The sequence below is a fragment of the Amia ocellicauda genome, chromosome 14 (assembly GCF_036373705.1).
Source record: "Amia ocellicauda isolate fAmiCal2 chromosome 14, fAmiCal2.hap1, whole genome shotgun sequence".
In the NCBI taxonomy this organism is placed as follows: domain Eukaryota; kingdom Metazoa; phylum Chordata; class Actinopteri; order Amiiformes; family Amiidae; genus Amia; species Amia ocellicauda.
Window position 1 is genome coordinate 32233603 of NC_089863.1, and position 27879 is coordinate 32261481.

Consider the following 27879-nt stretch of genomic DNA (forward strand, 5'->3'; position numbering starts at 1 on the left):
ACAGAGTTTTCACCTGGTCTGACGAGCGCTTTATCGCAGAAGTGCTGTCTGGAGTAGCCGGCTTCATGAATATTCAAGAACTCAATGCAATCCCACAATGCACCGTTTCGGGTAAGACGGAAGTTCCCATGTGAAATTGACTGTCTCGTTTAGAAAGAGGGTCTTTGAAAATGTCTGTCTCTGCGTGTCTGGATGCCCGCCTGGCCTCGGCTCTGACCGGGCTGATGAGAGCCGCACTGTGGGAGATCGGGAAGGCGGTGGGAGAGACGGTGTCGGAGCACCGAGCGGAGATAACCCGCAGGGACGCGGAAAACGAGGCGCTGAGACGGAGGCTGCAGGAGCTCCTGGCGACGGGGGAGGCGGCTGTGTGTGGCTGGAGCTCCGGAGCGGACGGGCCGCCTGTGAAGAGCCGAGGAGCCGGGAGGGCAGAGCGGAGCTGCGCGCAGAGAGAGAGCCGCGGAGCTGCCGCCGGTAACCTTTCATTATTGAGCCGCTTTATTCATGTCTTTACTTCTATACGAGACAGGCTGAGCGCTTTACAATGTCGGTAATGAAAACAAGCCGCAACAACACAGTAAACTGAGCTCATTGGTCGCGTCCGTGTAGCGCAGGTTTCCGCAGGTTTCCGCAGTTCTGCGCAGTTCTGCAGAGATGCTCGTTCATCGCAAGTATGTATGACTGCAGACTCGCAGCCAGCGGCTGAGACGGACCCTCACAGGCAGCTTCCCCTCAGTCTGAAATAATATGATGGGAATAGGTAATAAGCCCGCTTGTTAAAGTAACAATTCATTAAAGTGCGCGGAGCACCCGCTCCTTTTTATTCTACCACTGCACTGAGGTGAAACTGTAATTGCACGAAAGTAAAGTCCGTTGTTGTGGTGGAAAATGAACCAGTTTCGACTACCTGTCCTTGAAAGACAGGCTGATGTTCGTCTTTCTGTGCCACACAAGGGAATGTGTTTTCAGTGCTGGTGGCATCAATGGGGAGTTCACTTGCGTGTTTAAACCTCACTCTGTAAATTAGCTTTAGTGCAGCTGTCGTGCTGTTTTTGCAGGGAAATGCCAGAAAGGCTGGTTTGCATGTGTGTGAATAATACTTGCACACTTCCATCACGGAATCCATGGCTGTCCGGTGACAACATGTTCAAATCAAACCGGCACAGCTGTGAATTGCGGCTTTAATACTTTGTACTAGTGTTTTAAAGGTAGTTTTAAATGTTTATAACACGATGTAAAGTATCTAACAGTGCACAACAGACCCAGAAGATTAAAAAGCATAATGATAATAGGAGAAAACAAAATCAGCTTTGCGCATTATTATTAACATAACATTATTCATTATTAACATTGCTAACAATGAAACGTCCATTAGCAACTTACTTTACCTTGAAATCATGCACATCTATAATGGGGTCATTGAAGGATATACAAGATTAATACTGTTTATATTTGGAATGGGTGTGCTTTTTCATTTTTCCTCATTTGTCCATCATTTACTGGAGTATTTGTGGTTGACCCTGTCCTTCTTTGGGCCGTTTTTCTTGACCACATAACTGATGCCCAACGTGCCAGCACATCACCTCACAGTTAAAACCCCTGCATGTCAACTCCCCCTGTGATGCTCATCACAGCACCTACTGCCTAACCAAGCAGCGCGGCGCCATGATCCTTTGCATCATTCAGATGTTTTTCTATTTTAGCGCCATTGATTCATTGGCAAGGTATAATGTACCTATTAAAACTACTGGAGCTGTGCATTGCCCATAGCACCCGGAGCACCCATGCTGTGACAGTAACACTGACAATATGCATAGGGCTGTGCTTTTTTGCTAGTGGCACATTCAGTTAGTGATGCTGAAAATATAATATAATATGCAATTGAATGAATTGGTATTCCCATAGTCAGGGCCATTTCTAGCCTTTTGGGGGCCCCCTTCACTTTTTTTTCCTGATCCCATTTTTTACAATGTCGTGTTTAGTTATTTACAATTTTTTGCCCCAGGCTCAGTCAAAGTCAAAGTCAGCAGCACCCCATCATGTGTATCTGAAGTCTGTCAGTCAGCAAAGGTCCTGATTGATATTTATTACACACTTTGCAGGTTTAAGTAAGTCTATCTAGACCAGCGGTTCTCAAACTTTATCAGAATGAACTACCATGAGAAATGACAAAAAATGACTGTGCCTCCTTACTAAAACAAGACAACAATATGTTGCAAAATCATGAATAACAAAGTGGGGATTTGATCAATACAGTATGAGTTGCAGAAGTAGGCTTTACATTTTTAGATCAAAAACAATGGAAACAGCGAAACTACATTACAACCATTTAAGATACATGGCACAAACCAATTAAAGATAAATTCTGTATAATATTCATTATTCCTACCTTATCAGTGAGAGGGGTGTGTTTGTTTCCTCAATGCCCAAAGTAATGGGATTCGGGGTTGCAATTTAGACACACAAGCCATCTTCCAAAGAAATTCGGAGTTGATATTTTGTTTGAATTGCAGTTAATGATGAGAAGCCGCTCCATGTAAAGTCCAGTTTTAAATAAGTTTAGTCATATTTTCGACTTCTGCATTTTGCTGGAACCTCCGCCGCTGCCCTCACTTCGGCTTTTCTCCCTTCTCATAAAATGATCAGATTCTCTGAAAGCACGCTGCAGAATTTACTTATATACTTATATGTTATTATATAACGTAAATATTACATTACATTATTTGTCATTTAGCAGACGCTCTAAATATATATAATAATGTATTTAGGAGCCCCTTTCAGGGTACCCCAGGACACTGTACAAAAACTTAAGCAAAAGCTTTATTTATTTTTATAGTTTTTAGAATATTTTAGAATTATAATGTTTAATATACAGCTTGATTGAGACCACTCCAAGTTCAGAAATCAGTGTTAAGTGGTCTCATTTTTTTTCCAGAGCTGTATATATTGATATTTAAATTTTCTACATGTTCTTTTCAACTGTAACTAGCTCTAGCCTTCCTTGACACACTCCTGCACCCCCCTTGGAAGGCGCAACGCAGAGTTTGACCTAGACCAAGCTACAATTGCCAATTCCTAATGCAGATGTGGAAGAAACTCAGTCTTCAATCAGGTTGGAACGTTTGTTGCATTGCCTTTATTTCACGCAGCGTGGAGAGGAACAGTGAATCAAGGAGATTCCAGAGTTGCTCTGACTCCATGCTAAAAGTCAGAGCTTTTATATACACACAGAAGTCAAAGATCTGGTTATAATGAACAAGTAATTACTTACAAGTTGTTATCTTAATAGCTAGCTAAGCAGAATATATATCATTAGAGGACAGAGTTCATGGGTCAATACTAGGATTAGGGAGCAGACACTCAAATCATACTGTTTGGCATTTTCTCCAAGATGATCATCGTGAATAACAAACAGAGGTCAAACTACCTTCTGGCCTGACCTTTTAGCTTGACCTTATCTTTCTTAAGTATATATGAAGAAAACATGTGTGAGAGAGGAATTTCTAACTTTCCTCCCACACAGATTTTAACTAACTAGCTAATTGGCTAACTCTATAATTGATGCTGCGGAACTAGGTTGCAGTGTTAGTGCTAGGCAGAAAAAATAACAAACCTCTTGCAGATCCTATTCAAGGTAAAACTTGCAACAGATACAAATACACAGCCACCATGTAATAATAAAACACTATTTGATGGCAGGTAAGGTGAACTTGGACTGTCCAGTTAAAGTAACAAGAAAAAACAGCTAGGTATAGCTACACATAAATGTAATTGTCATTGAAACAGTATGCAAGCAAGCTACTGCAATACAAATGAATAACATTACAATACCTTTCTCTTGGTCTTGGTCTTTTTTCTGCCATTATAATTTGGTTTCCCTTTATTCTACTACACCCAACACATACCAAAACCAGATTGATAAATTTCTAGAGCATAACTTATGTTTGATTCAAACATGAAATCCAATCTGAAACTGATCACTGTGATCAATATATAAAATAATTTAAACTATATTCAATTTATTAATTACTCATTTTTGCTAGGGGCCCTAAGCGGTCGCTTATGTCACTTATGCTTAGAAATGGCTCTGCCCATAGTTATTTAATGAAATTAAATTGATGTCCGTAGCTGCTGTCACTGCTGGAGTTCTAGTAATCGCTAGAACCTCAGAGTCTTCAATTTGATGGCCCTCTTACACACAATGCAAATATTATAACGGAAGGTCAAACAATATGATTATAAGTTGTAGTTTTATCTGGACACGTCCCATTAAGCATCTACACTATCCAAATAAAAAAAAGCTTTTGAACCTTCTGGATGTCTTAGCCATAGACTCATATTTAATAACTGCTGACATATTAAAAAATAAACATATTTAATAATAGCTGAAAATGGAACCGTCCTGATCTCGATTCAGATTATGGAAGACGTCAAATATTTTCATATTCAATTTTACATTATACTTTTTTTAGTTCATATACCTTTATTTATGTTGCATGTTTGCACAGTTTTACCACAGACAAAAAACATGCACAATAAAATAAAATAAATAAAAACAACTTTTCTTGTTCAATGCCTAACCCTTTTATGTTTTATTAGGTTAAAAGCAATATTTTGTATATTTATTATTAATAATATTATTATTATTTGAATACCTCATAAAAAATAAAATGGGAGGGGGAAAAAAACTGGTATTAAAGATAAATAAAATCTCACTGCAGTGATAAACAAATTGGCAACCAGAAGTAGCCCCGATCAGCTCCATTTTTAATTGGTGTCACACTGACAAGTGACAGGGTCACAGATGTGAGTGTTTAGGACCCTTTTTAGATACTACAGATGATTTGAACACTTCTGCAACTCAAACCGAAACCTTATTAATATCAGTATTTAGAGATTAACTATTTAATGTTAAGAGATTCATTTTCAGAAATCTGTGATAATCTGGCTTTCTTTATACAAGAGCTCTGACACTGACTTCATACATGCTCCCAATTTATATGCTGACTGGACACTTTATTAGCTGTTCTGATATAATGACTCGTGTAGGAATTGCATGAACTGTGTGAGTTTTCAGAGCTGCTGTTCTCAGTGCTGTTCTCCTGTGTCGTCTCTCCCCCAGGAGCTGTAGAGGCCAGCGGTCTTTCTGAATCTGGGGAAAGGGCTCCCATTGAGCAGCAGCACTGGGAGCAGGAGTGTGACTCCAGTCTGAGGCAGGACACAGAGCCCACAGCTACTGAAGGCAACCAGGGGCTGAATGAGCAGCCCAGGGGCAGATGGAGTCAGGAGGAGCTCAGGGGACAGGAGTCTGGCCACATGGCAGAGCCACACACTGAGGGGTTAACACAGGGACTCGGGACACTGGGATCTGAGACCGCAGGGTCAAAGGTCATAAAGAGCGACCCTGAACTGGACTGCACCCACAATGTGGATCTCTGCAGGACCCAGTATCTGGGATCTGAGTGTGGACCCAGTGCAGCTGGTGCTGAGCTGGGCTCTACCAGAACACTCTGTGGACCCAGTCTGCTGTGTGATCACATCAAAACAGAGGACGACACACTGGAGTCTGTTTACACAGTGGAGCAGAAACCACAGACTCCTTTCAGAGAGACGTTCAGTCATCTCAAAACTGAGAATATTGCAGACAATGCCTGTGACCTAGGGCCTGAGCTCCCTGTAGCTGGACAGTGTGACGCAGTGTCAGCTACCTTGAGGACGGGGCTCAGTAGGGGGAGTGACAATGCAGTGAGTGGGGAGAGCCCATCATCACAGCGCAGACAGCAGTGTCCCAGACCCTCTAGACAACCTCCCTCCTCCAGCTCCCCCTCCTCACCTCTCCCATTACGGCGTGGAAAACAGCTTCCCCAGCCCCAAGGTAGGAGGAGCTACACTCACATTGGAGTCTTAAGTAGACATTCGCGATCTCGCACAGAAGAGAGACTGTACAGCTGTGCCCAGTGTGGGAAGGTTTTCCGTGTGGAATCAGTCCTTAAAATACACCAGCGCACTCACACAGGAGAGAGACCATACAGCTGTGCACAGTGTGGGAAGGGTTTCAGTCAATCAGGAGATCTTAAACTCCACCAGCGCATTCACACAGGAGAGAGACTATACTGCTGCACAGAGTGTGGGAAGAGTTTCACTAGGGTATCACATCTTTATACTCACCGGCGCACTCATACAGGAGAGAGACCGTACAGGTGCTCTGAGTGTGGGAAGAGCTTCACTACAGTATCAAACCTCCATACACACCGGCGCATTCACACTGGGGAGAAACCATACTACTGCAGCCAGTGTGGGAAGAGTTTCTCTCAGGCAGCACACCTCAATACACACCAGCGCACTCATAGCTGAAAAGCTGCTCCCTATGCGAGTTCCCCGCTGGTCTCTCCCAGCTGAGACGGTGGCTGTGTGTACCTTTCTCAACTTAGTGTATGTAAGGATTTTTATATAATATATTCATGTACTAACTGTTGGGGATAATTGAGTTTGGTGGGCATACTGATTATTTAACCTACTGTAACCATGTAACTCATTGTATTGTATTCTTATTGTAGGATTAGCCTTTAACAGAAGTTGCAGAGTTAACATTGTTAAAATATCTCACTGGAGGAAATGTTGCCGTGGCAAGGGGGGCTGAAATTTGTCATTGTTGCAGAAATAATATCATAAATAACATACTCGAGCATAACTATTTCTGTGAAGGTCTAGACAATTGAACTCATGGCCTTCTTGACTCTATCTTGGAAATGTCAAACCGCAAAACTCCCTATATTTAGATTATATTTTGAGGAACAGCTCAGAGCTAATAACATAAACAATATACATGCTGCTCTTCAGACAAACCAGAAATAAGATCTCCCACGTCATCTACTACTAGGCAAACCATGCAGCTGTGTCAACTGAAACTCTTGAGTGTGTTATGAATGTTATGACTTATGAGATCGAACACATTTCATGTCTGCCTAGCAACTAGATCTGTAATATGTTTGTAATATCTGTATGTACCTGCCCCGGAACTCTTGGCAATCAGATTTCTGACATGTATAAAAGTGTGTGTTGTTGCAAAAATAATCTGAAGACAAACGATCTGGCATTGTGTCGGTGACTTTACTTCCCAGGCTCGTAATGCACTGAAGGGTTCCTACTGTTGCTGTGATAAACTTGGGAAGCGATCCACATGTACCTGAAGGGTTTTGACTGGCAGTCAAGTTGTACCTTAACAATTGGGGGCTCGTCCGGGATTATACAAACTGGTGAGTAGTCTCTTTACTGTTTTGCCTATGTGCTGAAACCTAAGAACTGCTCCCTGATTGTATCAGTAATCGTGGGTCAGGATTATTATATTTTAGTTCACATCACATGCAGTAGTCGGGACCTGAAAGTATTATATATTGTGTGTCTTTATCTGTTATTGGGTGAGTAGGAAGAACAGATGGGAGGCTTGGAAAGCACACCTGCTCCGAGACCTGGGGAAACGCCAGGTGCGTGGGTGTCACGGGTATCTGCGGGTTATTATGTTACACCGTTTGTTGATGATCTGGCTGGATGGTCAGAGGGCACGAGTCCTCAGGTTATGCCATATCCGAGGAAAGGTAGTTTTGAGGATCTTAATGTCAAGGAGATGCATTGTATGATTTTTGAAGGTTGAGGAGACCCGCACTGGGATTATGATTATATGACAAAATGTTGTCTTGAATGGGAACGACTGAGACCATTGTGGCTTCATGAATGGGCACTTAAATCTAAGATATCCACGGCTGACATGGCAAAAATAAAACCCTGCACGACCAAAATTACCACGGGGACCGCAAAAGCAGGTTGCTAAGGCTTTGCTGCCACCCTATTGTTCTGATTCAAGGGGTATAGCCACAGCATCAAGCAAGGGAATAAAACAAGACAGAGTAAGTGACATGAGGGAGAGAGAAAAAGGGGATCCTTTTCAGGGGATTTTTCAAGTAACTTCTCGTGATGTGAGGGTGTTTCCTCCCACTCTGCAGGATTTGTCACTTATAATTAAAACCCTGCCGTCGCCTTTTCCTAATCCCATGCACTATGTGGACATGTTGATCAGATTAAGCCGGCATAGCAATCTTGCGGGTGCGGACTATCGCTTTATTTTGGCACAAACTCTTTGCGAACGTTATGACGAAGATGAGGTGGTTCAAGACGTGGCCGTTTTGGACCCACTGTATGATAACCCTAAGGAGGTAGAGGATGAAGACAAGGATGGGGAACCTAGTCTTAAGGTTGATACTGAGGACCCACCTGCAGCATTAGGAAAGAGAGGGAAAAGGGGTAAAGGAAAAATTAAGATTAAATGTGCATGGAAAGAGCCTGAAACTATGGATGTATTGCGAAAGCAACTTACCAAATACTTACTCAAGATAGCCGGTAAGAAACAGGATATTACAGGCGCTGTTGGCTGTAAACAGGGAACAGAGGAGCGCACGCCCCTGTTTTATGCCCGTTTTTATAAAACATGGACAGAGGAGTGTCTGCTCCCAATTGACGATGATCAGACTAAAATGACATTTGTCAACACTTTTTTTTGACAAATTGTAGACCACAAGTGGCCTCTGTCATCAGACTCCACGTACAGGATAAATATATCGAGACTCGGAAGGAATGGAAATTACGGAATTAGAGGACGCAGGTGCTTTTCTGATAGGAAAAGGCAAAACAGCATGTCAGATGTTTCAGCAAGCTGGAACACAATGACAAACCGGGCAGAGTGGCAGCACTAGGAAGCCTGGAAAATGTTATTATTGTGGGAAAGATGGACATTGGTCGCGTGAGTGCAGGCAGAGACAAAGGGATCGGAAAAATTGTCAGAATAATCCAGTGTACAGAGGACAAAACTCACGGAATAGATCACAGGATGGGGTGCCAGGATATACTCCTCCTATTGACCAGAGTACCCTTCCCCAATAGGGGTGCCCACAGAGCATCGAGCTATCTCTATCTCTACTGCAACTGCCAATGCCTGTACAATCAGTGTATGATTTGCCTTTATTGAATTTGGAGTTAGAAAGTGTAATCACTGCCTTCTTAGTAGACACAGGGGCTACTCTTTCCTCCTTATGTAACGGATATTCTGGACAATTGTTAACTAGCTCCCACTGCTCTGTGGGAATAATGGGGGTCTCCTCTGAATGTTATGAAACTCCGACTTTAACTGTAACTTGTAGTTTAGACCCTGCAATTAGATTTGAACATGCATTTGTGGTGCTGCCTCAATGTCCCTATAATCTGTTGGGAAGAGATCTGTTAATCAAAATGGGTCTCTCGGTCTGTTTTGATGGACCTAGAATTTCTCATACTACTAAGCATATTTCTATGTTTTTCACCACTCCTGTATCCACTGCCACTCGATCATGGATGAGCAGAATCCCTGAAAATGTATGGGCACAGCACAAAGATGAAGTAGGATTAGTGGATGTGGAACCGTACAAAGCTATACTGAAAACCCAAGAGCCAGTGTACGTAAAGCAGTATCCCATGTCGCAGGAAAAGGTTAAGGCTATAGACGGTCTACTGTCCTCCCTTATGCAACAGGGAGTGATTGTGCCAACCGTTTCACGGTACAACACGCCGGTGAACCTAGTTAAGAAAGCCTCAGGTGGTTGGTGCTTTACTCAGGACTTAAGGCGAATTAATGAATTGGTTTCACCTGTGGCGCCTGTGGTCCCCGATGTGCCGTCACTGATTACTTCCATACCACATAACCACACACATTTTTCAGTCATAGACTTATGCTCTGCCTTCTTCTCAGTGCCGGTGCACCCTGATACGCGGCCACTGTTTGCGTTCACACACAGGGGTAAACAATATACCTGGACACGTTTGTCTCAGGGGTACGTGGACTCTTCTGCCCTAAAAGACTTGTTGCTACCTGATGGCAGTGTGATTTTACAATACGCTGATGATTTGTTGGTCTCGGGTGAATCTGAAGAGACTTGCGTAGATGCCTCCGTTGCACTGCTTAAACATCTGGAGAAAAAGGGTTTCAAGGTTGCTAAAGTGAAAATGCAGTTTGCACAGGAAACTGTGAACTATCTGGGTTTTGTACTATCACAGGGAAAAAGAGCCTTGGCCCCCTCCCGCATGCACGCTGTGGAGACATTGATGTTTCCCAGGACCGTGACTCAGCTGTTGTCCTTCTTGGGATTAATTAACTATTGCAGACACTGGATTCCTGATTGTTCCACATATAACAAAATTCTGAGGAAATGTATTGACTCTGAACATAACACTGTGCTTCCCACACCCGATGGAGAGGCAGCTTTTTGTAATCTCAAACAGGCAATCTCTTCGGCACCAGCACTGGGTCTTCCGAACTACCAACTCTCGTTCCACCTGTACGTTACCGAAGGAGGAGGAACTGCCGCTGCTGTACTTGCTCAAGACCACTGTGGCCTAATGAGATCCTGTGCCTTCCTGTCCAAAACCTTGGATGCTGTTGCCTGCGGACTACCCCGGTGTTTGCGTGCGGTGGCTGCCAGCTCGTTGATGGTGATTGATGCTGAGAAGCTGGTCCTATCACACCCACTCATTCTACACACACCACATCAAGTAACAGACATTCTGACAAACATGCAGACACAACACATGACAGCACAAAGGCGATCAGGGTATGAAATGATCTTGTGTTCCACTGAAAATCTGGAAATTAAACCTTCCACCTCTCTGAGTTCCCCTGCACATTTCTTGCATAAATTGCTACATGGAACAGAATTCGACCCAGCAGGGGTTTGCGAGGGCCATGATTGTACATGGGAGATTGCCCGTACTACTGGAATTAGGTCCGATTTGCAAGAAACCCCACTCTCACAGGGGAGGGTGCTGTATGTGGATGGGTCCTGCTCTAAACCCAGTGACAGTGTGACGCTTTGTGGTTATGCTGTTTGTACATTACAGGAGGTGGTGGAAGCGTATGCTCTCCCTTTCAGTTCTGCTCAAGCAGCTGAGCTATTCGCTCTGATGAGCGACTATCTACACCGATAGTCGATATGCTTTTGGGGTTGCACATGATTTCGGCAGGATCTGGCAGACGAGGGGTTTCACTGCAGCTAATGGTAAGGGGATAGCTAACGCTTCCCTGGTTGAATCTTTAATTCAAGCCTGCAGTAAACCACAAAAACTTGCTATAGTCAAAACCAAAGGTCATAGCACATTAGACACTGAGGACGCACAGGGAAACGAGAGGGCTGACGACGCCGCTAAAGCAGCGGCCGTCACACAAAGTTTTTTTCCCTCCTTTACAGTCAAACACACAGGTGGTTTCTTCTTGCCTCTTTGCCTCTGCCTTGCTGCCACGAGATATTGATTTGTTTCATATGCAACAATGCGCGGGGGAAAAGGACTTAGCTTTTTGGAAAGCTGCGGGGTGTAGATCCGATGACAATGGTTTGTTGCATGATCAAGAGGGCCGACTGGCTCTCCCTACTTCTGTGTTACCATTTTTGGTTCATGATCTGCATGGAATAACGCACAGGGACAGGAGATCAGTTGAACAGGAAATACAGACTAAATATTGCATATATCATTCGCAAGATATCACCAGGCAATTGTTGCAGAGTTGTTTTACGTGTGCAAGACATAATCCTCAGGGCTCTAAGGATACTCATCAGGCGTTGGTTTATCCAGATGCTACTTTTTTGCAGTGGCAGGTTGACTTTACCCACATGGAGCCTCGAGGGCCTTTGAAGTACTTATTAGTACTGGTGGACCCTTTCAGTAAATGTGTTGAGGCTTTCCCTTGCTCCAAGGAAAACGCCCAGACAGTGGTAAAGATTTTGGCAAAATAAATTATTCCCCGTTATGGCATCCCTGTAGGTATAGACAGTGATCCCCCTTTCACCTCCAAGGTGACCTCTGCACTGATGAAATATTTGATTGGAAATTCCACATTCCTTACCACCCTCAGTCTTCTGGGGTCGTGGAAAGAATGAACCAAACCATCAAGAAAAAACTAACTAAGGCAATGGCTGAAAAAGCAACAAAGGATTGGGTCGCGCTTCTGCCCATGGTGTTGGCTGAAATACGCCTTTCTCCCAGTAGAACTACTGGAGTCTCAACGTTTGAGGCGGTGTTTGGTGTTCCCTTCCCCACCCCGTGGGTAAGGAAGCAGGGACGGGGCCCCGCGCCTAACCCTGATCTCTCTGTGTTACGGGCAGAATATGCGTTCTTGCTAGCTGACAAATTGGCAGCGATACATGAAAAAATCCCTCACACTTTACCAGGAAATAGTGGTCTTCCTACTCATCCATATGTGGTTGGGGATAAAGTGCTAATTAAAACCTTGAATCCTAGGAAGCTGGGGGATGCGGCTTACAGTCCACCCTGCGAGGTGATGGCTGTGACTCGAACTGCTGTTTTAACTGATCTTTTCCCACAATGGATACATGCATCCAGGGTGAAACGTGCGCCTGATAATTTTTTCTGAAGTTTTCTCCTTCCAGATACAATGATGTGGCATATCCTGTTCCTCCTGATCTGCTGCCTGAGCTACAGATTTGATGGCTTACCCACAACTTCACCTTCTCGTGCCCAGCTGGAGGAACTCTTCCCTTTTCACAAGAGTAACTTATTCTGGAAATATGCTCATGACATCGCGAGACAGACTGCAGGAGACGTCCCATGTTATGTGTGCGCTTTAATGCCACATGGCGCCAATTTACCTTTTACATTTAACGTCTTGGCATCAGATGAAAATGAGATGTATTGTTTAATGTTGGCTAGTATTTTGGATCCTGGTAGTCTTTTTAATTCTTTATGTGCTTCCTACCACATTGATATAAGTGACTCCGGTCCTAGGCTGTTTGTACAACCTGTTCAGCTTCCTCCATCATCCCCTGGTAAACCTTTCTTCTCACTCTGCTGGTCCAGAACAGATGCTTGGGGTATCAATAATGGTCTTGGTAACTTACCCCCAGCTATGTGTAAACACACGCACACACCCCCTTCACCCCGTAACATCTCTCTGATTCATAAAACGCCTAGCCTTCATAAGCATAGTGAACTAACCTGTGATGATAGAAAACCATCCTGTAACATATCCTTTCCACTCTGGGGTACATTCATGGTGAAAAATTTGTATTGGGTTTGTGGTAATAAAGCTTATTCCCACTTACCCTACGATTGTGTCGGATCCTGTGCCTTCACATGGCTGACTGACGGGCTCTATATTTTGGTTAAGGGTCAGCTCCCCTACATAAGGAGACAAAAACGAGAGTCAACCCTCCTTAATGAGCAAAGCAGACTCCTCTATTCCGGAAGAGCACAGAATAACCTCCAGAGCGCAACGTTTCTGGACTGCTATGATTTCCCCCGTTGGTGTGGCTCAGCAGTGGAATGTTATTGAACACGTACATTATAGACTTGCACAGTTTACCAATGAAACAATCATGGCACTAGAAGCCGTCAGGGTTGAGCTAACGGCAACACGACTCATGACCACCCAGAATCGATTAGTGCTTGACATGTTACTAGCCAAGGAGGGGGGTGTCTGCACTCTCATTAGAAAACACTGCTGTACCTTTATCCCACCGAATGATGCGAATGAAGGAAATATTAGCAAAGCTTTACAGGATATGAGAGACGTTGCCAAGCAGCTTCGAAAAGATGAAGTGGGAGAGGAAAGTTGGGGATGGTGGTGGACGATGTTTGGGAGGTTAGCACCTTATGTATGCATGGCTTTACCTTGTATAATCATTATTGTATTGTTGGTGTGTTTTGTTCCATGCATCTGTATGTGTATTCAAAATTGTTTAACTAACATGATGACTTCAATGATGGAATCTGTGGATCCTAAAAGGCTTGGTGCCCACCGGGCCCAGCTAATGAAAGCTAAGGATCATGCTGGAACCAAGTATTAATGTAACTGTCGCTATGCTCCATATTACATTAAAGAGGGCAACTGTAAGGATTTTTATATAACATATTCATATACTAACTGTTGGGGATAATTGAGTTTGGTGGGCATACTGATTATTTAACCTACTGTAACCATGTAACTCATTGTATTGTATTCTTATTGTAGGATTAGCCTTTAACAGAAGTTGCAGAGTTAACATTGTTAAAATATCTCACTGGAGGAAATGTTGCCGTGGCAAGGGGGGCTGAAATTTGTCATTGTTGCAGAAATAATATCATAAATAACATACTCGAGCATAACTATTTCTGTGAAGGTCTAGACAATTGAACTCATGGCCTTCTTGACTCTATCTTGGAAATGTCAAACCGCAAAACTCCCTATATTTAGATTATATTTTGAGGAACAGCTCAGAGCTAATAACATAAACAATATACATGCTGCTCTTCAGACAAACCAGAAATAAGATCTGTAATCCCACGTCATCTACTACTAGGCAAACCATGCAGCTGTGTCAACTGAAACTCTTGAGTGTGTTATGAATGTTATGACTTATGAGATCGAACACATTTCATGTCTGCCTAGCAACTAGATCTGTAATATGTTTGTAATATCTGTATGTACCTGCCCCGGAACTCTTGGCAATCAGATTTCTGACATGTATAAAAGTGTGTGTTGTTGCAAAAATAAACTGAAGACAAACGATCTGGCATTGTGTCGGTGACTTTACTTCCCGGGCTCGTAATGCACTGAAGGGTTCCTACTGTTGCTGTGATAAACTTGGGAAGCGATCCACATGTACCTGAAGGGTTTTGACTGGCAGTCAAGTTGTACCTTAACAGTGTATGCATCAGATTGTCTGGCTTTTTAAACATTATGTATTAACCCTTCGTGGTCCTATGTCAGATTCTATCTGGCATTTCTAAAAATTCTAAAAACAGCCCTGTTAAAGAGATATCTGACACAGGACCAGAACTGAATTTAACTTCTTCAGCAATGGTTTAAATTCAGCATACACTTGGAATAATACTGCTTTTTTGTTTTTTTGCAAATAGTTATTTCAACTTGAACAACACATGGTCTGAAATGTTATTATCTTCACAAAATTAAACTGGACCTGAGCAGCCTGATTACTGCAAAATAATTGGACTTCAAAGGGTTAAAAGTTTCCTTTGTTTACTTCTGACTGTTAATTGTATTAAATTATAACACTGAGTAGAGCTATTGCGATGATCGTGTAATCGTGATTATAGAACCAGACCGTGGTCAATTCATATAATTTAATTCCACAATCATGGATTTATTTACAACAATTTGGGGGAGAAATACCAGTTCAAATAAATAGATCCCCAGGATAACACTATCTTACTTTAGAAGGGTACACCTTTCTTCTATCAATTGGACCTAAAATTATTTTGGGGCCATTCTTCTAAATGAGAGAAAGCCAGCATCGGAACGCGCACAATGCACTTAAATATATGACATTGTGGCATGGGGTCACCAGTTTGGGGGTCTATTCCCAGTTCCAGAAATAGTTCCCTAGCATGAAACTATTATAGCACTATTGTACTTACATGCCACTATTACTGTTACAATTTCTGTTCAGTTGAACAAATTGTAGAAAATGTGTATTCATTATTATTATTGTTGTTGTTGCTGTTATTAATATTAAAGTTAATAATATTTAATATTATTTACACTATGTAATACAATATTTTGAATAAAAACTCAAGTTTCAATTTCAAGTTTCAAGCATTTTTCAATTTTGAATGTCTTTGTAAATCTTTCCAATGTTTCGGCGTTCCCCCACATCCTCAGCTTGAAACTTGGTTACACAAACAAACACCATGGAACAATTATATGTAAAATATGCAAAGTAGGATAATTAACTACATATTTACTATTGGACACATATAGGAAACCATAAGTGTGCTGTCTAAAAATGTCCTTCATTTTGACCTTTGACCTTTTGTTGGAGGTCAAATTCTCATTTTGACTGATTTTTGTGCTATTAATACCTAATAGAGAGGAGATACAGTGAGTGAAAAAAGTATTTGATCCCCTGCTGATTTTGTACGTTTGCCCACTGACAAAGAAATGATCAGTCTATAATTTTAATGGTAGGTGTATTTTAACAGTGAGACAGAATAACAAAAAAATCCAGAAAAACGCATTTCAAAAATTGATTTGCATGTTAATGAAGGAAATAAGTATTTGATCCCCTATCAATCAGCAAGATTTCTGGCTCCCAGGTATCTTTTATACAGGTAATGAGCTGAGGACATTGGCCCGTTCTGATCATGAGTGGTTGGACCGATGTTGGAAGACAATGTCATCATGCCCACATTGGCTCGATGTTCAAAACGATGACGGCCCGACAGCAGTCCATCCCCGTTTTGATCTACAAATGTTAATGTGCAGTAGCCACAAGGAGAATTACAGATCCCCAGATCAAAACACAACAGAAAGACAAGTAAGATCGTATATTCAAATCATTCAGCAGAGGCATTATTAAGGAATAACAAGCACCAATTTTATTCACAAATAGATTAAACATTTAAAAGCATAAATGACAAACGTCTTATCTTGCTTCTCAGTGATCGAGTTCCTGAATCCTCTGGGCACGTCTGGCTCAATTCTAGATAAACAACAAATAACTAAACTATAAGGCATTCAATAACCATATTCATTCTTATAACTGTAATCTTAATTGTCAGTATTGACCACTTTTTAAATAGTTATGTGAAAGTTCCCTTCTGTCCTGCAGACATTAAGTTACATGTGTGGCTAATTCAGTGTCCTCTTAGAAATACAAACACATGAACAACTCGTTTCTGTAGCATCTTCACACACTATGCCTGTACTTAATGAAATATTTTAGTAATAGTCGTGAACTTACTTTCCAGCGCACTCTTTAGTCTGAAGTCATCTGAGGAGACGCCTCTTCTCTATAGTCTCAAGGAAGAGCGCGCGAGCGCTTTCAAATAATTAAGCTGTGAACATTTGTGAAAGTATCAAATATATTTACTATGATTATTATTCAATGATATTTTAAAGTTGTAAAGGTGTTACCGGACTGACACTTTAAAGCAGTACAGACTGGTTAGGGGGGCATGGTTTAATTAGGAAGTGAAAAGCAGGCCAGACGGGTGGGGTTTTTAATTCGCTTTATATATACAGTGCATCCGGAAAGTATTCACAGTGCTTCACTTTTTCCACATTTTGTTATGTTACAGCCTTATTCCAAAATTGATTAAATTCATTATTTTCCTGAAAATTCTACAAACAATACCCCATAATAACAACGTGAAAGAAGTTTGTTTTGAAATCTTTGCAAATGTATTAAACAGAAAAAACAGAAAAAGCACAAAAAGTATTCACAGCCTTTGCCATGACACTCAAAATTGAGCTCAAGTGCATCCTGTTTCCACTGATCATCCTTTGTTTGTTTCTACAACTTGATTGGAGTCCACCTGTGGTAAATTCAGTTGATTGGACATGATTTGGAAAGGCACACACCTGTCTATATAAGGTCTCACAGTTAACAGTGCACGTCAGAGCACAAACCAAGCCATGAAGTCCAAGGAATTGTCTGCAGACCTCCGGGACAGGATTGTATCGAGGCAAAGATCTGGGGAAGGGTACAGAAACATTTCTGCAGCATTGAAGATCCCAATGAGCACAGTGGCCTCCATCATCTCTAAATGGAAGAAGTTTGGAACCACCAGGACTCTTCCTAGAGCTGGGCGCCCGGCCAAACTGAGGGACTGGGGGAGAAGGGCCTTAGTCAGGGAGGTGGCCAAGAACCTGATGGTCACTCTGACAGAGCTCCAGCGTGTCTCTGTAGGGGGGGGAACCTTCCAGAAGAACAACCATCTCTGCAGCACTCCACCAATCAGGCCTGTATGGTAGAGTGGCCAGATGGAAGCCACTCCTCAGTAAAAGGCACATGACAGCCTGTCTCTAGTTTGCCAAAATGCACCTGAAGTACTCTTAGACTATGAGAAACAAAATTTTCTGGTCTGATGAAACAAAGATTGAACTCTTTGGCCTGAATGGTAAGCATTATGTCTGGAGGAAACCAGGCCGCTTTATTCGTGTCTTTACTTCTATACGAGAGGGGCTGAGCGCTTTACAATGTCGGTAAATGAAAACAAGCAGCAACAACTCAGTAAACTGAACTCCTTGGTCGCGTTCGCAGAGTGCAGATTTCCACAGTTCTGTGCAGAAATGCAGAGATCACTAAGCCCAACCCGCAAATGTGTGCAGAATCGCCGCTGTGAAAAGTTGTTGAGCTGTGGATGCAATACAGTTTCCAGCCCCCTTTCCTGTGCGTCTCTTAGCGGAATACTAGTGACGTCAGACTCGTAATACTGATTCGAATCTGCACCGAATCATGTGAAGCACAACGTTTTGACACATTGCTCCGGATGCCACTTGACTAGGATGAATGCGGCGTTATTACGTCAATAGGTTTTGAAACTTTGTTGAAGTGTTTGCAATTCTTATCCTCGTTTATACCAGGTTGATAGAGCTTATTATAAAGAAAATAAACAGCAACAACAACAAGAAAAGGTTGGACATTGATTGTATTTCAGATACAGTCCTCTTGTGAGTATTTTCCCCTCTCAAGTGACCGTGTTTAAGAATGTAATTACATTCTCATTTGACAGAACCATTATTAGATTTAAATTAAATAAGTTAACGCTGGCTTAGAAATAAGCACCTGTAATCGTGTCAGTAAATCTCAGGATACACCGATGAAAACGTATCAAGTTTATTATACAGAACATAAATACAGGTTAACCCGGAGCTCTCCTCTCACATGAAGAGAGGAGAACTAGAGATGAGAGCTGGAAGAAGCCCCTCTGTATCTTTGATAGACAGTAGGTTACAGCAAATGCAGCTCAATCCAGCTGTATGAGTCCAATTTACTTTATGCATACTGATAGTTGTTAATCAGGTAGTCAAAAGACAATAGCTGTAGGCCTATATATTCAAGAAACGACAAGCCTTAAGGCAGATGCAGAGTGACTTGAAGACAATTGTTTTGTATACAGTCCAAGAAACAATTAAACTTGAGGGAGAGGCAGGGTGCCATGACTTTGGTAGAGGGGTAAATACAAACAAATTTATTGTTTTAGTTTTGTCTATGAAGCAATGAATACTATAACAGCATGAAACCATATAGAAATAATATACAGAACATAATCCAAGTAAATTGTCCCACTACACATCCATGTAAGTTATGTTATTCAAATGAAACATACAATGAATATATTGCAACTGTAAAATGCATCCCAGTCAATCAGGTTTAAGCCCATTTGAAGACAGTCACCGGGTGGGTGGTCAGGAGAGGTGATAAAGGCTATTATATTACACTGTCTTTATATGTTTCAATAATTTCAAGCCCTTTGGTTGACTGCAAAACATTATAAAGCATTGTTTAAAATATATATATAGACTACAATAGCACATTAAATACTAACAATTTGGATTATAGAGCTATGATCACCTCTGGTCATCTGTGTTTCACTAGGTTTTCCAGTGTCTCTGAGTGTATTTTGCACATATGAATCAACAATAAATTAGGCTCTATTTTCCTATTTTAATCAGGACAGATGCAAAGCTGTAAGTAAAAGTAGGCGAGACCTATTTTCAATTCTAGGTGAAATAATATTGTGTGTACAAATGGACATGGTTTAGCTCTTCACTTCAACATGAATCTGTCAATGTTTAAATAGACAGAGTGCGCTTGTGACATCCTGCCTGTCACAAACACTCTCCTCACAATTTTATGATTGTAATAATACAAATCTTTCAACACACTTACAAATCAAATCAAACATCAGATTATAAATTCAGACCCAACACAATGTAATGACATTGTTTTTGTTGATGAGTATGTTTTTCCTAGCTATATGAAGTTAGTTTACTGGGAAATTATTTATTAATAGGCTGTTTCACAATTGCTTTGATTGAATAATCAATAATTTGTGATGTACAGGTCTGATCTGACCGTATAGCTTAGTATCTGATGGTAGTGATGGTCTGCAACACTGTCTGGTGTCATAACGAACCTGAGCTACGTCTTTTCTCATTGTTTTTCATAGTTCAATGATTACAAATGTATACTTGTATTGCATTCTCATTTAAAAGGTGTCACACCAAAGGACACAACTGTTGGACACCGAGGGTAATGCTAGTAAATTGTAATAGTGTAATACAGTTTTGATTTAAAATAAAAGATAAATAAAAAAAAAAGCAAAAAAAAAAAACTCACCCTATGGCCACACCATATGCTGCAGTGATGTCTACACTTCCCGAATGAGGAAAGACCCTCTTCTCTGTTATTGTGTTCAAGTAAATGCATGTTTTAAAATCACATTATGGTGTCATGCCACGGGATGTCCTCTTTGCGGACAACACAATCTATTATGAAAACTATTTCAACTATTTAAAAATGTAATGTATAGACTTGAGGAATATCATTCTTAAAACTACAACTTCTGTGTTGACATGCCAGGAATTTAAGATTGGACATTCTTAAAACGATCATTTTTTTTCAATTTTGCAGCCATTCATAAGTCACACTAGTGGACGATGTTTAGTTCAAAATTCCCCCCCAAATTATTGTGCATTTTGCAACTTTTCATATAGATTAGATTACATACAAAGCTTTTTACTATATGAAACAGTTTTAATCAAAATAAAATGAAGTCATAATTGTTTTTATAAATTCAGTGTTTACAGGCTTTTCTACATCAAATAGCTTCCACGGCAGTCCAATACTGGACTGTGGAGGTAGATTTTGTTTTCCTGAAATGAGAGACGATACGAGTATGCATAGTAGCACAATATTTAAATGTACATGCACACTGGGTGATGCATACGATCACAACTTGCGTGAAAATAGAAAAACACGAGTGTGATCATATTCCCTTTCCCACCTCGCACACAGACTGAAACGAGCTGGATTTGATCTAAAAATGACATCGACCAATGAAACAGAAGAGGAAGACGTGGATTGGAAAAGTTTATAATCTGCGTGTCTAACCACGGATAACTATACAGCAGAGCAAATAAATATAGACCGACAATATATGACAAGTTATCGCGGAGGAGCCGGGCAGGAAAAGTACCGACTGTCTGATGTACAGTGAGGGGAAAAAAGTATTTGATCCCCTGCTGATTTTGTACGTTTGCCCACTGACAAAGAAATGATCAGTCTATAATTTTAATGGTAGGTGTATTTTAACAGTGAGCGACAGAATAACAACAAAAAAATCCAGAAAAACGCATTTCAAAAAAGTTATAAATTGATTTGCATGTTAATGAGGGAAATAAGTATTTGATCCCCTATCAATCAGCAAGATTTCTGGCTCCCAGGTGTCTTTTATACAGGTAACGAGCTGAGATTAGGAGCACTCTCTTAAAGGGAGTGCTCCTAAACTCAGCTCGTTACCTGTATAAAAGACACCTGTCCACAGAAGCAATCAATCAATCAGATTCCAAACTCTCCACCATGACCAAGACCAAAGAGCTGTCCAAGGAAGTCAGGGACAAGATTGTAGACCTACACAAGGCTGGAATGGGCTACAAGACCATCGCCAAGCAGCTTGGTGAGAAGGTGACAACTGTTGGTGCGATTATTCGCAAATGGAAGAAACACAAAATAACTGTCAATCTCCCTCGGTCTGGGGCTTCATGCAAGATCTCACCTCTGAAGGACTGAAATCCTGCAGCGCCCGCAAGGTCCCCCTGCTCAAGAAAGCACATGTACAGGCCCATCTGAAGTTTGCCAACATCTGAATGATTCAGAGGAGAACTGGGTGAAAGTGTTGTGGTCAAATGAGACCAAAATCGAGCTCTTTGGCATCAACTCAACTCGCCGTGTTTGGAGGAGGAGGAATGACCCCAAGAACACTATCCCTACCGTCAAACATGGAGGTGGAAACATAATGCTTTGGGGGTGTTTTTCTGCTAAGGGGACAGGACAACTGCACCGCATCAAAGGGACGATGGACAGGGCCATATACCGTCAAATCTTGGGTGAGAACCTCCTTCCCTCAGCCAGGGCATTGAAAATGGGAAGTGGATGGGTATTCCAGCATGACCATGACCCAAAACCCACAGCCAAGGCAACAAAGGAGTGGCTCAAGAAGAAGCACATTAAGGTCCTGGAGTCTCCAGACCTTAATCCCATAGAAAATCTGTGGAGGGAGCTTAAGGTTCGAGTTGCCAAACGTCAGCCTCGAAACCTTAATGACTTGGAGAGGATCTGCAAAGAGGAGTGGGACAAAATCCTTCCTGAGATATGTGCAAACCTGGTGGCCAACTACAAGAAACGTCTGACCTCTGTGCTTGCCAACAAGGGTTTTGCCACCAAGTACTAAGTCGAAGGGGTCAAATACTTATTTCCCTCTGTAGCGTTATGTTGGGTGTATTTTGAGAAGAACATGTTGGGCTCTGAGCTGAAGCACTGATCTAAAGAACTTTGGGGGGGGGAGAGGTCTTATCAGATTTCCTTAGCTCATCAGCTTGGAACTGGTTTGCATCAAAGTGACAGTTTTGGGGAGGATGGCACCGAGAAGAGGCCAAATAGTTTGGAATTCTGCTATGAGATGTCTGGAGAAAGGGGCCTGTAGGTGATAAAAACTCTTTGAAGTGGACGAGAGCCGAAATCCCGACATAGAGCTACGAACCCAGGCCAACCGGCATTTCCAAAAGATGGCATGGATTGACATCAGTCATAAATCAAGCCCCCCTCCAATAGGACACTGGGGGCTGAAACCGAAATCCAATCTCAAGTACTCAGGAACCAATCACCTATTGATCTGACAGACTATAAGGAACAGCGGACGGTCTTTCTCTCTCTCTCTCTCTCTCACCTGAACCAGTAACTCGCTGCCACAGCTCAACCTGTAGCTCTGTTGCCAGAACCGGAACCAGAAACCAACCAAGTCTTTGCCGGCAACAGAAGAGTTAAACTGGGAGAAGGAGATTGAGCCGTACGAAGAATTATTTTAAAGGACTTTATTAAATAAAGAACTTTACAGACTGCGCATGCCCGCCTGTGCCCACCTGATCAGTGGAGTTTTACAGCTGGACAATTGACTAAGTCGACTGAATACGAAAGTGTCAGTCATTTAAATAGCTATTTGAGTCTTAAGAAACTTGACCCTTGGAACAAACAGGGCCCTGCTTTCCTCAAAGACTTTGTCTTCAAATAAGTACGGTGAGAGACCCTGCTTGTCAAGAAGATTTTGTGCACAACCTTGGAGCCTTCAAACCAGTGGAAAATCTGTTTGGAAACGACTCTACTTCCGCGAAACCCCAACTTCCAGGTGCATCGACTGAGTGGAAGTTCTTGGACAAAACCGAACCGGACTGCCTTTGTTCCAAACCACACGGACCTCGTGCCGTGTGCTGTTATCTGAGCCCGAAGTTCAGATAAGTTTAACAGTTTGGAGATCATGATTCATGACATTTGAGAAATCAATTAGAAATGTTAATCTGTGATTCATAACTCTAGAATGTGTAATATCATTTAGTTTTCTTAAATATAAATGTGTGTTGCATTAAACTGTTTTGTTGATAATTTTAGAATAAAAATCTGTCAACCCCGAGAAATGTCTTCTCATTCCTGTTTAACTGTTTAGTCTGAAATTGACACAAGTTAATAGACATTAGATTATTGGTGGCCCTGCCTATCCTTAATCATTGAATGATAATCAGTTAAGAGAAATTGTGGTAACAAGTAATGATAGGATCTTTCTCGGCACCTAAACGTAAATGAGACTGATATATATATATAACGAGAAGTTACCAGACATAAATACTAACCTGCGTAGTTATTTAATGTGTGACTAACTACTAATGAGAGACTCACCTTCGTCTTACTAACCGGTATTGTAGTCAATGTGTTTATAACCTTTTTTTTGTTTAACGATTTGTGTGTTATCATATGCGATCCCATGGTCTGTGATTTGGTCACGGAAGTGATTTGTCTTTGATTTGTTGATCTAGAGTTGAATTTTAATTAGTTTTTCCCTTTTGTATAATTAGTGTAGTGCTACATTTAGTCTTTGTTTTGAATAAATTTGACAATTTATATCTTTGGAATTGGTGTCTGCGTCCAGTTATTACAGAAATTGAGTTCTACAAGATTCCAGGATTCGTGATAAGGTGATACTATAAATTCACTTCTTTAATTGAAATTTATAAGTGTACCTTACGCTACACCTCATTAACATGCAAATCAATGTATACCTTTTTTGAAATGCGTTTTTCAGGATTTTGTTGTTGTTATTCTGTCTCTCACTGTTAAAATACACCTACCATTAAAATTATAGACTTATCATTTCTATGTCAGTGGGCAAACGTACAAAATCAGCAGGGGATCAAATACTTTTTTCCCTCACTGTAGCTGGAATTCTACAAAGTGGTTAAGCACAGATAAGCAACAACACATTAAATGTAAAATATTATTTTAATAGTAAAATAGTATTTTAAATAAATAGTTTAACGTTGAAACATGCACTCTGCTTTTGTGTCTTTATGGTGAGATGTAGTTTATGTGCGATATTTGTAACATATTTCGTAAAAATTATGTAAAAGATAATAATTTTTTCAGTAGCCCCGTTGCAAACTCAAAACGAAACTCAAACGGTTTCCATTTGTTTTTTCGTTTACGATATATATTTATATTTTGAATTCAATATTTACTAATTTGATCATGCAGTCCGAGTCTTCTGTAGCGCTGCGCTGAGGCTGTAAAACGCACTTCCAGAGGCTGTGCGCAGCGCCGCTACACATGAAGAAATGTCTTACAAAATATCCTTTTAAATACGTTTTTAAGGATCTCTGTTAGTTGCAACTTTTAAAATCCTCTTAGGCTTTTTTTCTTGCTTATTTGTCTTTTCACTGTGTCTGTTTTAACGCTTGAGTGTAGTGCGGGTATAAGATTGTGTTATAAATAAAATGTATAATATGAACATTAATAATAATGTAGTTGAGGAGGTAAAGAAACATACGTAGCTTGGTTGATACATACCAGTTCAAGAAACGCAAAGGCTGTGTACAGTTTTTACGGGTAAAAAGTGTAATAATAATAATAATAATACAAAGTGCCATGTCCTTGACTGACAGCTTTTCGGATGTCAGACTAAATGCCATGTCGGATTCAGTGCCACTGCCTGTACCAGCTGAGCTCTTCCTCCCCGTCCTCACGGCTCCAGTGTTTTCTCTTCAGTGCTCATGCTAGATGTCCTCACGGGTCCAAAAATGTGTCCCCGAACCCAAAGAGACCCAGAAATGTGCTATCTGGAACTGACCCAGACCCATCTATTATTTGAAAGTTTGGACCCGGACCCGTGCAAACTGAGAAATGCCGTAAATGTGCTACCCGGACCCGACTCGGGACTGTCTATTATTTGAAATCTGGACCCGGACCCGATTGAACCCGATCGGCACAGATCCCACAGCTAATTGCGATTAACAAGTTAATTTACAAGTTGTGAAAATAAAACTTTGTGTCTTACCTAATGTAACGTCAGTAGCCTTCTCTCGTGTAGCTGACCGTGACGCGCACAGTCCATCCTTCTTGCCAGGAAAGCTGGTAAAATAACATCCATGTTGTTCCTCTCTTGCTGATTGAAGCGCGTGTATAATCCACTCATTATTTCAGTTCAAAAGTCCACTTGCTGTCACGGTGATGGATGACAAACGCGACTTTGCAGCTTTGCAGTTTTTTGTATCTCGCATAATACGACAACTTCCACTGTTTGCCCTTTTGAACTATAATAATGACTGCTGGTTCAGTGCCATTGCCGCTGACGTTAGCATTACTAATGTGCTGTCATTGTGCTCTGAGATGCGTCTGCCATAGATCTAGATTTACACAGCAAACAAACTCCAACCACAATATCTCAAAAATCACGCCGACGCCAATAATGCACTTTACTTATTGGTAAAGTCATCTCGTCACTCGGGTATTACACACAATGTTAAACAGACCCGGTACCCGAAGTACGAGAATGGGACTCTGGAGTGTAGAGTTGTGGGTTCAATCCCAGATGGGGGACACTGCTGTTGTATCTTTGAGCAAATATTTTCATATTCAATTTTACTTTATAATTTTTTTATTCATATACCTTTATTTATGTTGCATTTTGCACAGTTTTACCACAGACAAAAAACAGGCACAATAAAAAAACAATCTTTTAGTGTATATAGTATGTCCTCACCCTTTTATATTTTATTAGGTTAAAAGCAAAATTGAAGGGGGGGGGGGGAGCTGGTATTGAGGATAAATAAAATCTCACCGCAGTGATAAACAAATTGGCGACCAGAAGCAGCCACGACCAGCTCCATTTTTAATTGGTGTCACACTGACAAGTGACAAGGTCACAGATGTGAGTGTTTAGGACTCTGATACATGCTCCCAGTTTAAATACTGGCTGGACAGTTTATTAGCACTTCTGAATGATGTTCTGATATAATGACTTATGTAGTAATCGCATTAACTGTGTGAGTTTTAAGAGTTGCTGTTCTCAGTGCTGCTCTTCTGTGTCGTCTCTTCCCAGGAGCTGTAGAGGCCAGCGCTGTCCCTGACTCTGGGGAAAGGGCTCCCATTGAGCAGCAGCACTGGGAGCAGGAGTGGGGCTCCAGTCTGAGGCAGGTCACAGAGCCCACAGCTACTGAAGGCAACCAGGGTCTGAGTGAGCAGCCCAGCAGCAGACAGAGTGAGGAGGAGCTCAGGGGACAGGAGTCTGGCCACATGGCAGAGGCATGCACTGAGGGGTCAACTCAGGGACTCGGGGCACTGGCATCTGACACCTCAGGGTCAAAGGTCATAAAGAGCGACCCTGAGCTGGACTGCACCCACACTGCGGATCTCTGCAGGACCCAGTCTTTGGGATCTGAGTGTGGACCCAGTGCAGCTGGTGCTAAGCCGGGCTCTACCAGAACACAGTATAGACCCAGTCTGCTGTCTGATCACATCAAAACAGAGGACAACACACTGGAGTCTGTTTACACGGTGGAGCCCAGAACAGCGACTACCTTCAGAGACGCAATCAGTCTTCTCAAAACTGAGACTATTACAGACAGTGCCTGGGACCCGGGGCCTGAGCCCCCTGTAGCTGGACAGTGTGACCCGGGGCCTGAGCCCCCTGTAGCTGGACAGTGTGACCCGGGGCCTGAGCTCCCTGTAGCTGGACAGTGTGACCCGGGGCCTGAGCTCCCTGTAGCTGGACAGTGTGACCCGGGGCCTGAGCTCCCTGTAGCTGGACAGTGTGACCCAGAGTTTGCTGCCTTGAGGACGGGGCTCAGTGGGGGGAGTGACAGTGCAGTGAGTGGGGAGAACCCATCGTCACAGCGCAGAAAGCTGCGTCCCAGACCCCCTAGACCACAGAGTTCCTTCAGCTCCCCCTCCTCACCTCTCCCACTGCAGCATGGAAAATGGCTTCACCAGCCTAAGAGTGGGAGGAGCTACACTCACACAGGAGTCTTAAGTAGACATCTGCGATCTCGCACAGAAGAGAGACCGTACAGCTGCCTCCAGTGTGGGAAGAGTTTCAGTCAATCAGGAGACCTTAAACTCCACCAGCGCACTCAAACAGGAGAGAGAACATACTGCTGCACAGAGTGTGGGAAGAGTTTCACTAGGGTATCACACCTTTATACTCACCGGCGCACTCATACAGGAGAGAAACCGTACAGGTGCTCTGAGTGTGGCAAGGGCGTCACTATGTTATCAAACCTCCATACACACCAGTGCAATCACACTGTGTCCAGTGTGGGAAGAGTTTCAGTGTGGAATCACTCCTTTATAGACACCAGCACATTCACACTGGAGAGAAACCACACTGCTGTGGCCAGTGTGGGAAGAGCTTCACTAGGGCAGCATACCTTTGTATTCACCAACACATTCACACTGGAGAAAGACCATACTGCTGCGGCCAGTGTGGGAAGAGTTTCTCTCAGGCAGCACACCTTAGAAC

The 27879-nt window shown here is 42.1% G+C and overlaps 1 protein-coding gene across 5 annotated transcripts; it reads left to right on the plus strand.

Annotated features, from left to right (window-relative positions):
- Positions 1-74: 74 nt before the first annotated feature.
- Positions 75-14578, plus strand: LOC136767689 (zinc finger protein 397). Of its 5 annotated transcripts, XR_010821863.1 has the most exons (4): positions 162-471; positions 2987-3109; positions 5120-6429; positions 7119-14578. XR_010821863.1 is itself a non-coding variant. In XM_066721638.1 (3 exons), exons 1-3 carry the CDS (start codon positions 171-173, stop codon positions 7124-7126), a joined length of 1062 nt encoding a protein of 353 aa, XP_066577735.1. In that variant the 5' UTR covers positions 75-170; the 3' UTR covers positions 7127-14578. The 5 variants fall into 5 exon arrangements, 3 of the variants coding, with proteins under 3 accessions (XP_066577735.1, XP_066577732.1, XP_066577734.1); XR_010821862.1 differs by lacking the exon at positions 2987-3109 and having other exon boundaries at positions 75-471; positions 5120-7253; positions 12462-14578; XM_066721638.1 differs by lacking the exon at positions 2987-3109 and having other exon boundaries at positions 75-471; positions 5120-5872.
- The last annotated feature ends 13301 nt before the right edge of the window (positions 14579-27879 follow it).